Below are 12189 nucleotides of genomic sequence, written 5' to 3'. Positions count from 1 at the left end.
TGGCCATTCAATTATACTATTGAATGAATGAAAGACATGAATGAACTTAAACCTTTTGAGTTCTTAGTTTGTCTATATCACAGTAATGTATTAAGTTTCCCTGCCTAGTAAGGAAATTATGTTTATACAACAGATAATCAAAAGGTCCAATTTTCTTAGGATGAATAAGAATAACTAATGTTTCAACTTTTCTCTTTTTTAAGTAAATTTGTTGGAAAAAATCTTTAAAATTGATCTTAGGAAACAGTTTTTATGAACAGACAGACAGACACCCATACAGACAGACTGGATTAGAGACTTTAAAGTTATTTTTTCAAACATCCAAAATATAACATATTTTAATGCAAACTTCTTAAAGAGAAGACAACTCTTGAATGAAGATGCTAGATTTATTAACAGTGTCATATATGATGTGAGTTTCACTTTAAGTTTAAAGGAATGAAGAAGTTGGAGTAAAAAATACCAAATTTCTCGAAAAAATATCTAAGTTCAAGGGGGAATACTTCTGAAAATAGTCTTGCTAGAGTATTTAACCTTCTCAAAATGTTGAGTGATAATAAGAAACATATATATGAAGTTTGAAGTAGATACATTAAGACATAAAGAAGTTTTTTAAAAAAGACAACATTTTTTTCATAAAAATTCTAAGTTCAAGGGAGGTAATTCTGATAATTTTTGTGCTAGAGTTGTAAACCTTGTCACATATGATGTGGTTGATGACCAAAAACTTATATTTAAAGTTTGAAGTAAACACCTATATAAAGAACTTATAGTGAAAAAGCTTAAAATTCAAATCAGAAATCTTGAAATTCAGTCTATTTGTTGCCATAGCAACCAGAATTTTCAACATAAAAAGAAAAAAAAAAAAGATGAGCATAATCTCCAGACTGCCATCTACCCATATTTAAAGTTTCATAAAAATATTATCAGTACTTTTTGAGTTATCACTGGATCCAGTTTATATTTTAAATTTGCCATATTTTCAGACTATTAGTTGCCATAGCAAACAGAATTTTCAACATAGAAGAAAAGAAAAAGACGTGCATAATCTCCATACTGCCAGCTATCCATATATCAAAATTCATTAAAATATTTTCTGTATCAGTACTTTTTGAGTTATCACTGGATCCAGTTTATGTGTAAAATTTGCCATATTTTCAGATTATTAGTTGCCATAGCAACCAGAATTGTCAACATAGGAAGAAAAGAAAAAGACGTGCATAATTTCCATACTGCCATCTATCCATATATCAAGTTTCATTAAAATATTTTCAGTAATTTTTGTGTTATCGCGGGATCCAGTTTTGTGGACGGACGGACTGACGGACTGACTAGCTGACTGACAGACAGACAGACAGAAGGACGGACGGAAGGTAAACCTAAAGTCCCCTCCGGTGAAACCGGTAGGGGACTAATAATCAATATTTTTACAAATACTTGTACAAGTCATGTATAATCAAGCAGATATATCTCACTCTTATGAGGAGTTCACAACAGTTAGTCACGAATCAAGCCATCCATCAAAATGTTATTGTACAAATATAGTATGGCCTACCTCTGCATCAGATCTGTTATCCTTTATATATCCAGCATGGTATTCAAGTTGTGTCCTACAATCTAGCTTTATTTCCTGACCAGAAACACAAATTAATTGATCATCATAGACCTGACTTTTGGAAAATCCCAAATTACACTTGTCATCATGTAAAATGTCTGACCCTTTATGCTCAATTTGTGCAGATTTACGAACATCAAGACTATACTCCCTCCCACAATTACTGCTGATAAAGTTTATAGTAAGACCTGTCAACAAATAAACAAGAAATTGTTAATACCAAACATTCCAAGTTGAAATTTTAATAGGCAAAGGACTAAAGAGCACATTAACTTACAATTCACAATGCAATTGTGGTGGCATTGACTTTAATTTGACTACAAAATCAGCAGTGGTTATAAACAATGGTGAAAATTGCTTATTTACTGCATGAAGCATTGCTAATTGTAGCTTTGAATCCTATTTTATATGACTAGAAACATATACAAAAAATTTCATTAAGTTTAAACATTTAATTATTTTTGTCCTGTCCGATTATATTTAGTGAACTGTAATATTAAGTCAGTATTAAGTTATAATTCGGAAATTCAACTTTTCTACAGTTTCTAGCTTTGATGCCCAAAGCAGACAGTATCCTCTGATTTCGTTTTATGTATTTTTAGCAAGACCCTGATCACACAAGACAGTCAGTGATCACATGTCGCCTCATGATGGCCAATTTCATGTTGGGACAATTTTTGTGACAAACGGAGAAGTGATCGGAGTAGTGGCGACATAAATTCCTGTAAAGTTAGGACGAAATTGCCCCAGTAGTTTATGAGAAGTAGTGGGGACAAGTTTTGTGACAGACAGACAGTGTGCACAAATAGACTTGGTACTGATCATTCCTGTAAAGTTTGGATGAAATTGCACCAGTAGTTTATGAGGAGTAGTCCGGACAAGCTTTTATGTATCTGGCAACACACAGAAAAAAACACCTTTTTATCAATTAGGGCCATAACTCGGCCAAAAATCATTCAAGCGAAAAACCCTTGCAATATGCGCAAGGACTTGAGCTATAGATCAATCCTGTAAAGTTTCATTGAAATTGCATTAGTGGTAAAAGAGAAGTAGTCCGGACAAACTTTAAAAATAAAAATTATTAAAGGGCCATAACTCTTACAAAAGTCATTGAACCATAAAATGCTGACAATATGCACAACTAGACTTAGTACTGTTCATTCCTGTAAAGTTTGGATGAAATTGCACCAGTAGTTCATAAGGAGTAGTCCTGAGGAGTAGTCCTGAGGAGTAGTCTGGACAAGTTTTGTGACGGACGGACGGACGGACAGACAGACAACAGAGAAGTGATCCCTAAATGTCGCCTCTACTCCGTAGAGGCGACACAAAAATGACACCAGTTAAATGAAGAAAATGCATCAATGACAATACAAACACTCTGATGGTTTTTCTCTCATAATTTGAAAGGGAACATAGCCTCTAGATCTTGGGAAGAATAGTCACATAAACTGCTGATTTGGGAAAGTAAAAAGCTTGTGTAAATTAGGGTTTTGGGACAACAGCATGATTATAAAGAAAATTTTGATTGTGTAGAGAACAGAGAACTTGTTTATTAACTAAGCTTCTGTCATAAAAAGTTAAAAACACCTGTGGCATTTAAAGTCCAACTATCTATGCAACTGTTTAAACTAGAACTGCCACTATCATGGCCTGAATACCGCCGCATACCACTTTGTCAGAATCAACAGTGGCCATTTAGACCATTTAGACAACCTCCCTGCCAAATCTGAGGTTACTAAGCCAGTGCATTGCTAAGTTATGTATTCTACATGCTTCAAATGTGAAAATGACAAAATCAATACACTGCGGACAGGCATTATTAAGCAATTGAGGGGAAAAGCTTTTTTTGTCAAGATCCCTGTGACTTTGACCTTTGATCCAGTGACCTCAAAATTAATAGGGGTCACCTTATGGTCATGATCAACCTCCATGCCAAATATGAAGACTGTGGGTCAAAGGAATCTTACGTTAATGGGTGGACAAACTTTTTTAGTCAAGGCCCCTGTGACATTGACCTTTGACCCAGTGACCTCAAAATCAATAGGGGTCACCTAATGGTCATGATCAACCTCCATGCCAAATATGAAGACTGTGGTTCAAAGGAATCTTAAGTTTATGGGCAAACAATCTTTTTTAGTCACGGCCACTGTGACCTTGACCTTTGACCCAATTTCCTAAAAATCAAAAGGGGTCACCTATTAATCATGACTAACCTTCATGCCAAATATGAAGACTGTGGGTCAAAGGAATCTAAAGTTATTGGGCAGACAACCTTTTTTATTCAAGGCCCCTGCGACCTTGACCTTTGCCCCAGTGTCCTCAAAATCAATAAGGATCATCTACTTAGCATGACTAACCTCCATGCCACATATGAAGACTGTGGGTCAAAGGTTTCTTAAGTTATTGTGCGGACAAACTTTTTGAAGTCAAAGTCCCTGTGACCTTGACCTTTGATCCAGTGACCTCAAAATCAAAATGGGTCATCGACTAATCATGACTAACCTCCATGCCAAATATGAAGACCTTGGGTCAAAGGAATCTAAAGTTATTGGGCGGACAAACTTTTTGAAGTTAAAGTCCCTGTGACCTTGACCTTTGATCCAGTGACCTTAAAATAAATAGGGGTCATTTACTAATCATGACTAACCTCCATGCCAAGTATGAAGACAGTGGGTCAAAGGATTCTTAAGTTATTGGGCGGACAAGCTTTTTGAAGTCAAGGCCCCTGTGACCTGGCCTTTGACCTGGTGACCTCAAAATCAATAGGGGTCATCTACTAACCATGACTAACCTCCATGCCAAATATGAAAACTGTGGGTCAAAGTAATCTCAAGTTATTGGGGGGACAAGAAAAAACCGATGGACGGCCGGACGGCCCTTACAACTTTGTTGTGCGGGGGTATAAAAATAACTTTCTCATGACCTGGATATTGTTTGGTGTTAAAACTCATTAGGCATAGGGGCTCAAACTGGAAATAAAACACTGACCCCCTGTAAGATAGCTGACTGTATAAATGACTTGAAACAAAAATGAAACTTTCAATGTACCAAACTTCCTTAAAATTAGTACATGTAACACCAATTAAGGTTTACCTCCATATGTCTGTCCAATATCATTCAAGACAAGGAATAATAAAATTCCTAACTTATAGTGACATAAGCATGCTGTAATGCAGTTAACTTTTGGAATCATATCTGTCTATCTCTGAAAAAAAAAAAAAAATCAGAAAGTGCTAATATTGTAAATACGGTATATGAATAAAAGGCCCATTAGTTTAAAGCAGCATGCCGCCAGATGAGCTAATAAATATTCAATAAATCAAACTTATGAAAAATGTTGTAAAGAATTTAGGAAAAGTAGAAATATTTAAGATTCAAGTAATAATTTACATGATTGGTATGAGCAATTAATGGTGAATTTTTCATTATGTGTAACAATATTTCTACTGCGTTACTAACGCAGTAAGGGCATTTGTTTGATATTTTGTCCTCTTTTTGTAATTAACGTGGGTTGAAGGTGCCATTGATAATTTGTAAATTGCTTTCTTTTGGATACTTACACAATATTTCATTTTCAAAATGTTTATGAAAATAAGCATAAATCTGGAGGCGTTCTGCTTTAAACATATTTTTATTTGAATATATATACATGTTTTAATTTACAATATACACAAAGCAGTTAAAATATTCTTAAAAAAAAACAGTATTAGAATGAAAGACAATGTGTCATATGAAAATCTTCTCATTATACCTCAGAAACAAATTTGTACTTCTTTAGAAAGGGCAAACATTTAAATATAGGTTATAGAGAATGTTAGATGCTTGTTACCTGAAGAATGTAATGAAATATTAATGTGCTTTAATTTTGAAAAAAGTAGAAATAATGTGAAAAAATGTAGTATTTTGACTTCAATACAAAATACTTATTCACTATTACACTATGATATTGCCAAAAAGCAGCTGAAGAGAAAAGATGCAAAAATAAAGTTCTATTTGTAGATAAATCTTATAGTCAACAGTCAATAACTATTCAAAAGCTAACAAAATAACTGGGAAATAAAGTTCAAAGGCCTGCAAAATCTGATTTTGACTAAACCTGTCTGTTTTATAAGAAGCATTTCTTTACTTGTCACTATCATATTTAAAAAGTAAATTCTGGAAAAATTTTATTTGTCTGAAGACAATCTGAACATGCATTAACAGACAAATTGTTTTTACTGCTCCGGACTTGTACAGCAATTTAAGACACAACATTTGACACATATTCAACGCTTTAAGTCAATGACATTTCAGATTTGAATACTAGCACTTTGGCATGTTGTGCTAGGTTCGAAATTAGTGATGTGCTAGATTCCCGGACAGAGGCTTGAGAATAGATATATGTATTGGGTACTCTGGCAGGTATTGCACTTAAAGAAAGGTCATCAAATCTTCCAAATTTTGATAAAATGGTCAAAGTAACTGTATTACCAATGTCACACAATTGTATTATTTTCTTGTTTGAACACCACTTGTGTCACATTGTTTACATTAGTGGCATCGTTCACCGTAATGTTGTAAAATATCATATGTCGCATGTCAGAATGAGGTAGTGGGTTTTTCCAATGCTGTTTTAAGGAAATTGCAATATCAGACCAAGGCTATGAGTTAACCTCTACTGTTTTGAATCAAGACATCCCCCTTTTGGGTAATTGAATCAATGGCTGTCATTGGACAAAAACGTTTATCTATTTTTAAACCAAAACGTTTGTTTACAAGTATTACTCTTTGATTCTTATTTCATTTTAAAAGGGAATCTTCCCAGAGAGGAGAATTTTAGACTTATTTTTTTGGGGGAAAAGGTAGTAATTCGCCTTAAACTTGGGGAAGTAGCTGCATACTCAGGCTATATCAAATAAGGGTAAAAAGACCCTGAGCCCTTAAACCTAGAAGTAATATGAGTGATTTTGTAGAGAAACATAAAATAAATATTCAAATCATTATGTTAAAAGTTGTTATGTTAGTTGCTGACAGATTCTAAAGTCTAGCCGAAAAATTACCTCGTTTAGCATGAAAATTCAACTGAAAGGGTTTTTGTCACAAAAACATATGTCTCCCAAAACTAAGTATGGTCACTCATGTGAAGTTTCATTGAAGTCTCATAAGTAAGCTAGATCTGTGAAAGCAGGAGTTTTATATTTATAGCTCTGTTGGCCATTTTGTGCAGCAAAGCGGAACATGCCGTAATATGCACAACTAGGGATGGTACTGAACTCCTGTGAATTTTGGTGGAAATCCCACCAGCAGTTTGACCTGTGTTAGCCTGATAGGATTTGTCTATTTTTTAGCTCTCGAGGCCATTTTGTGCAACCAAGCAGAAGATGCTGGCTATGTGTGCAATTTAAGAGAAGTAGGGGGCCAAGTAAACTGTAAACAGAACAAAAGAGAACAATAGAGTTCATTCATTAACAATAGAAATGGCCCCTTAGTCCATTTAAGTGGCACGGACGGACGGAAGGAACTTAGGACCGACGGACGGAGACTATTTCTATATCCCCCGCCGCCTTTCGGCGAGGGATAATAAACACAGACAATACTGAGCAAAGTTAGAACAAACAGAAGGTGAGCAAAGGTTATGGGAAAAAGCCAAAAATAATTTATTCAAAATCTAGACACTGAAACCATATCTAATATAAAGGAATACTTAGAAAATATGAACATGCAAGAAAATATATCCCAATGTGACCTTGACAACTGTTTAGAAAAAAATAAGAACTTTTTATAAACAATTGCAAGGTAACGTTTGGGAAACCAAAGAACAAACAGAGGACCCATAAAGAAAATAGATGGCAACCATGGTTTAATACAACATGCAAACATATCATATAGGAAGAAAAATCTATAATAGGAACAAAACAGAAAGAAATAAAAATAATCTAAAAATAATAAGTAAAGAATACAAACAAAATATCAATATTGCACACAAAGAACACAAAAATAAAAGCATTGAGAAACTTAGAAATGCAAAAAGTACAAGCCCAAGAGAATACTGGAAAATAATTAACTCTATTGATCAATCTAAAAATACAACTAAGGCTACCGATGTCGTATAATGGAGAGAGAACTCACAGATATTTCATACTTTTAATATACAAATAAGTGTACAAGTCAAGTACTAAATTCGAATTGCTAGACTGAACCTCTAGCCCAATATATATAATGACAGCTTTCACATAAAATATTATGACATCTAGCCGACTCCCAAATACGTTATCTATCATTTTGACGTATGAACTTTATAATGTACACCCTTTTATATATGAAATATTAAAAACCTTAATATATGTATATACATGTCGACTTGTCATTTATATTAATATGATGTGTAAACAGTAAAATACGACAAATTCCTCCCTTTCTCATAAAAAATATTTAAAAAAAGATTATAACATAGACTTATTAAACTTTTTTTTTGTCAACAAATATAACAAAAAAAATCCTTTTTGAAATTATTAACTCAACATAGGTCTATGTTTTTGCCCCCAAGGTAAGAATTATATATAAACCTTTTGTTACTTTATTTTAAAAGAAAAACGCCTTAAGAAACAATATTCGGAAATATTCGCTCAATAGATTTTTTTTGTCATTTTTATTTGGGGTTTATACAATGCAACAATTTTGTAATGTTATTAATAAGTAAAAAAAAATAATTGTTAAATGTTAAGATAATCTTTTCGATTTTTTTTTATCAGTTAATGTTACTGTTATTCTACAAATAATATATTAAAGTAACGTAAGTTAAATATTATAGCTTAATAGGTTTTTCAATAAATATTAATTTTCCTTTATACTCTTAATAACCTATATGATTTTTTTCAAAAAGGCAAATGAAGGAGAAAACATAAAAGATAATCCAATAGATTCAGAAACTGTTATACATGTAGAAGTAAATGAAGAAATAATCACAGATTTTATCACTGATGAGGAAATAAAAAAAGCAGTTGAACTACTCAAAAACAATAAAAGTCCAGGATGTGATGAACACATTAAGTCTACTTTTGATACAATGCTTCCAATTTATAACAAATTATTTAACCTTATTTTTGACTCTGGATTAATACCATCAAGCTGGACAAAAGGTGTAATATTACCCATTTATAAAAATAAGGGAAATGCCACTCAACCTGAAAATTATAGACCAATCACTTTATTAAGTTGCTTTAAGGTAAACTATTTACTGCCATACTGAACAATAGAATTACAAATTACACTGAAGACCATAACATTATAACCAAATGCCAAGCAGGATTCCGCAAAAGCCACTCAACTACAGATAATTTATTTATATTACAATCTTTAATTGATATTCTAAGAACAAAAAAAGAAAAAAATATACTGAGCATTTATCGATTTTAAACTGTCTGGCGTCAAGGATTGTGGAATAAACTCATTAAATACAATGTAAAAGCAATTTTTTTTTAAAAATAGTAAAAAGTATGTATGAAAACATTAAATCATGTGTAAAAACTTCCCAAGGAGTGTCTGACTTTTTCCCCAAGTCTAATCGGAGTAAGACAAGGAGAAAATTTGTCGCCCATACTATTTTCACTTTATTTAAATGACCTTGAAACTTTTCTGTCAGATAATAATGCAAATGGAATAAGCTTCAGCATCTCTGAACTTAACCTTTCAATTTATCTCAAACTCTTTGTTATTCTATGTGCTGATGACACCGTGTTATTAAGTGACTCACAACATGGCCTACAAAAAGAGCTGGAACTATTTGAACAATACTGCTCAAAATGGAAACTTACAGTCAACACACTAAAAACTAAAATAATCATGTTTGGATCTAGAATTGTAAAAACCTTCCAATCTTTACTAATGGGAATAAAGAAATAGAAATTGTAAATGAATACAAATTCTTAGGACTCTATTTATCAAAAACCTGCAGCTATAAAAAACCAAAGATCATATTGCTAAACAGGCAACAAAGACCATGTATATGTTATTAAAGAAAATAAGACATATTGACTTGCCTCTAGATCTACAAATTGATATATACAAAAAAACAATCCAACCTATGCTTTTATATGGGAGTGAACTTTATGCAATAGGCTACAGAAACATGACATGTCTCGAAATAGTACAACTCAAGTTTTTCAAACACATCTTAAATTTGAAAAGGTCAACGCCTTCCTATATGATATACAGTGAACAAGGTATAATGCCGCTTAAAGAAGAAGCCAAGATAAGAATGATATCTTTTTGGTGCAGAATAAATAATAACAATAACAATATAAATAACAACAATAATAATAACGGTAGTAATAATAATAACAATGGTATTAACAACACCAATAATAACAATATCAAAGATAATAATAACACCAATAATAACAATACCAATGATAATAATAACACCAATAATACCAATTCCAATGATAATAATAACACCAATAATAACAATCCCAATGATAATAATAACACCAATGATAACAATCACAATGATAATAATAACACTGATAATAACAATCCCAATGATAATAATAATTATAATCAATTCATACATACAAATAATAACAAGCAAATACGTTGAATTTATATCCCCCGCCGAGTACTGGTTTTTATTAACACAACAACTGAAAACATGAGGCTTTATTTATATATTAATCATGGCATAAACAGTAATATTCTTTGAACTTGATAAATATTCAGGGCAATAACAGAGCCATAACTTTGTGTTAAATAGTAATATCTGGAAATGCCAATGAGATGTATGCATACTACATAACTAATCAAGGGCCATAAATCTGAGTTATAAGTATCTGACCGGAACAAGGCGACTATATGCACATCTCCACTTTGTATCCCATAACGTTTCATTGAATTCCAACCAGTAGCACGGAAACGATTATTGCTCTGGTTGTATACTGCCTAAATTATCAAGGGTCATAACTCTAAGTTAAAATGTCTGACCCGAACAAGGCGACAATATGCGCATCTCCTTTTGGTATTGAAGGTTCCAATAAAGTTTCATTGAATTCCAGCCAGTAGTTGCAGAGAAGTAGTGAGGCAACTAATATTTTTCTATATGGATACTGCATCACTAATCAAGGGCCATAATTCTGAGTTAAAGTGTCTGACCCCCACAAGGCAATGATATGCGCATCTTCTCTTGGTATTGAAGGTTCCCATAAAGTTTCATTGAATTCCAGCCAGTAGTTGCAGAGAAGTAGCGCCGTAAAGATTTTTTCTCTATATGCATACTGCATAACTAATCAATGGCCATAACTCTGAGTTTAAGTGTCTGACCGGAACAAGGCGACGATATGCGCATCCCCTCTTGGTATTGAAGGTTCCCATAAAGTTTCGTTGAATTCCAGCCAGTAGTTGCAGAGAAGTAGCGCGGAAACAATTTTTTCTCTATATGAATACTGCATAACTAATCAAGGGCTATAATTCTGAGTTAAAGTGTCTGACCAGAACAAGGCAACGATATGCGCATCTTCTCTTGGTATTGAAGATTCCCATAAAGTTTCGTTGAATTCCAGCCAGTAGTTGCAGAGAACTAGCGAGGAAATGATTTTTACTCCATATGCATACTGCATAACTAATCAAGAGCCATAACTCTGAGTTAAAGTGTCTGACCGGAACAAGCTGACGATATGCGCATCTCCTCTTGGTATTGATTATTCCCATAATGTTTCGTTGAATTCCAGCCAGTAGTTGCAGAGAAGTAGTGCGGAAACGATTTTTACTCTATATGCATACTACATAACTAATCAAGAGCCATAACTCTGAGTCAAAGGATCTGACCGGAACAAGCTGACGATATGCGCATCTCCTCTTAATATTGATGATTCCCGTAAAGTTTCGTTGAATTCCAGCTAGTAGTTGCAGAGAACTACTCCGGAAACGAAATTGAACTCTATATGCATACTGCATAACTAATCAAGGGCCATAACTCTGAGTTAAACGGTCTGACCGGAACAAGCTGACGATATGCGCATCTCCTCTTGATATTGATGATTCCCATAAAGTTTCGTTGAATTCCAGCCAGTAGTTGCAGAGAACTAATCCGGAAACTAAATTCAGACGGACGGATGTCTATCATAATCTATTATTAACTGGTACTATTTATTGTTAATTCTCAGTTTGATACATAATTTTTGATGCTCTGAAAATTTGATAATTGATCAACATAATTATAAAGTTTGTCATCAGACTGTACAAAGAACAATGATTGAGTACATACTGTACTGTAGTAATATCTACATTTATCTATTAAAGCTACATTTAATAAATTTCATAAAAATCTAAATAGCGACCATGGCGACATTTCATTAATAAATTGGGTTTCATATCGACTCAAAGCCTTATTTTGGTGTCCAGACAACAAAAATGAGTTTTATTAGCATAAAAAGGGTAACCTCATTGTGGCGAAATGGGAAGTACAATTTCTGTTTGCATGAGAAACTCCGCCTTCGGATCATCCGTACATCAATTTTAATTTTATCAAACATGACTTTAAGTCTATAAGTAGCAGTCCTTATTTAACGGTATATTTCCACATTGTAACAGATGTTTTCATA

General features: G+C 33.2%; 1 protein-coding gene across 4 annotated transcripts in view; it reads right to left on the bottom strand.

Annotated features, from left to right (window-relative positions):
- The window catches only part of LOC132715907 (uncharacterized), a 60183-nt gene that overhangs the window by 30554 nt on the left and 17440 nt on the right, over positions 1-12189 (bottom strand). For 3 of the 4 annotated variants that reach the window (XM_060699016.1, XM_060699015.1, XM_060699018.1), the window contains exons 2-3: positions 4709-4820; positions 1556-1803 (exon numbers count right to left, since the gene is read on the bottom strand). In XM_060699016.1, coding sequence (XP_060554999.1) covers positions 1556-1803; positions 4709-4808 — 348 coding nt within the window. In that variant the 5' untranslated portion in view covers positions 4809-4820. Of the gene's footprint in view, positions 1-1555; positions 1804-4708; positions 4823-12189 lie in introns of those variants that run through there. The other variant, XM_060699019.1, reaches the window with a different exon arrangement.

This window comes from Ruditapes philippinarum, unplaced genomic scaffold (assembly GCF_026571515.1).
Source record: "Ruditapes philippinarum isolate M1 unplaced genomic scaffold, ASM2657151v2 ctg2074_1_1_1_1, whole genome shotgun sequence".
Classification (NCBI taxonomy): Eukaryota; Metazoa; Mollusca; class Bivalvia; order Venerida; family Veneridae; genus Ruditapes; species Ruditapes philippinarum.
The sequence above is the reverse complement of the archived record's forward strand: the minus strand, read 5'-3'. Positions and strand labels throughout refer to the sequence as shown.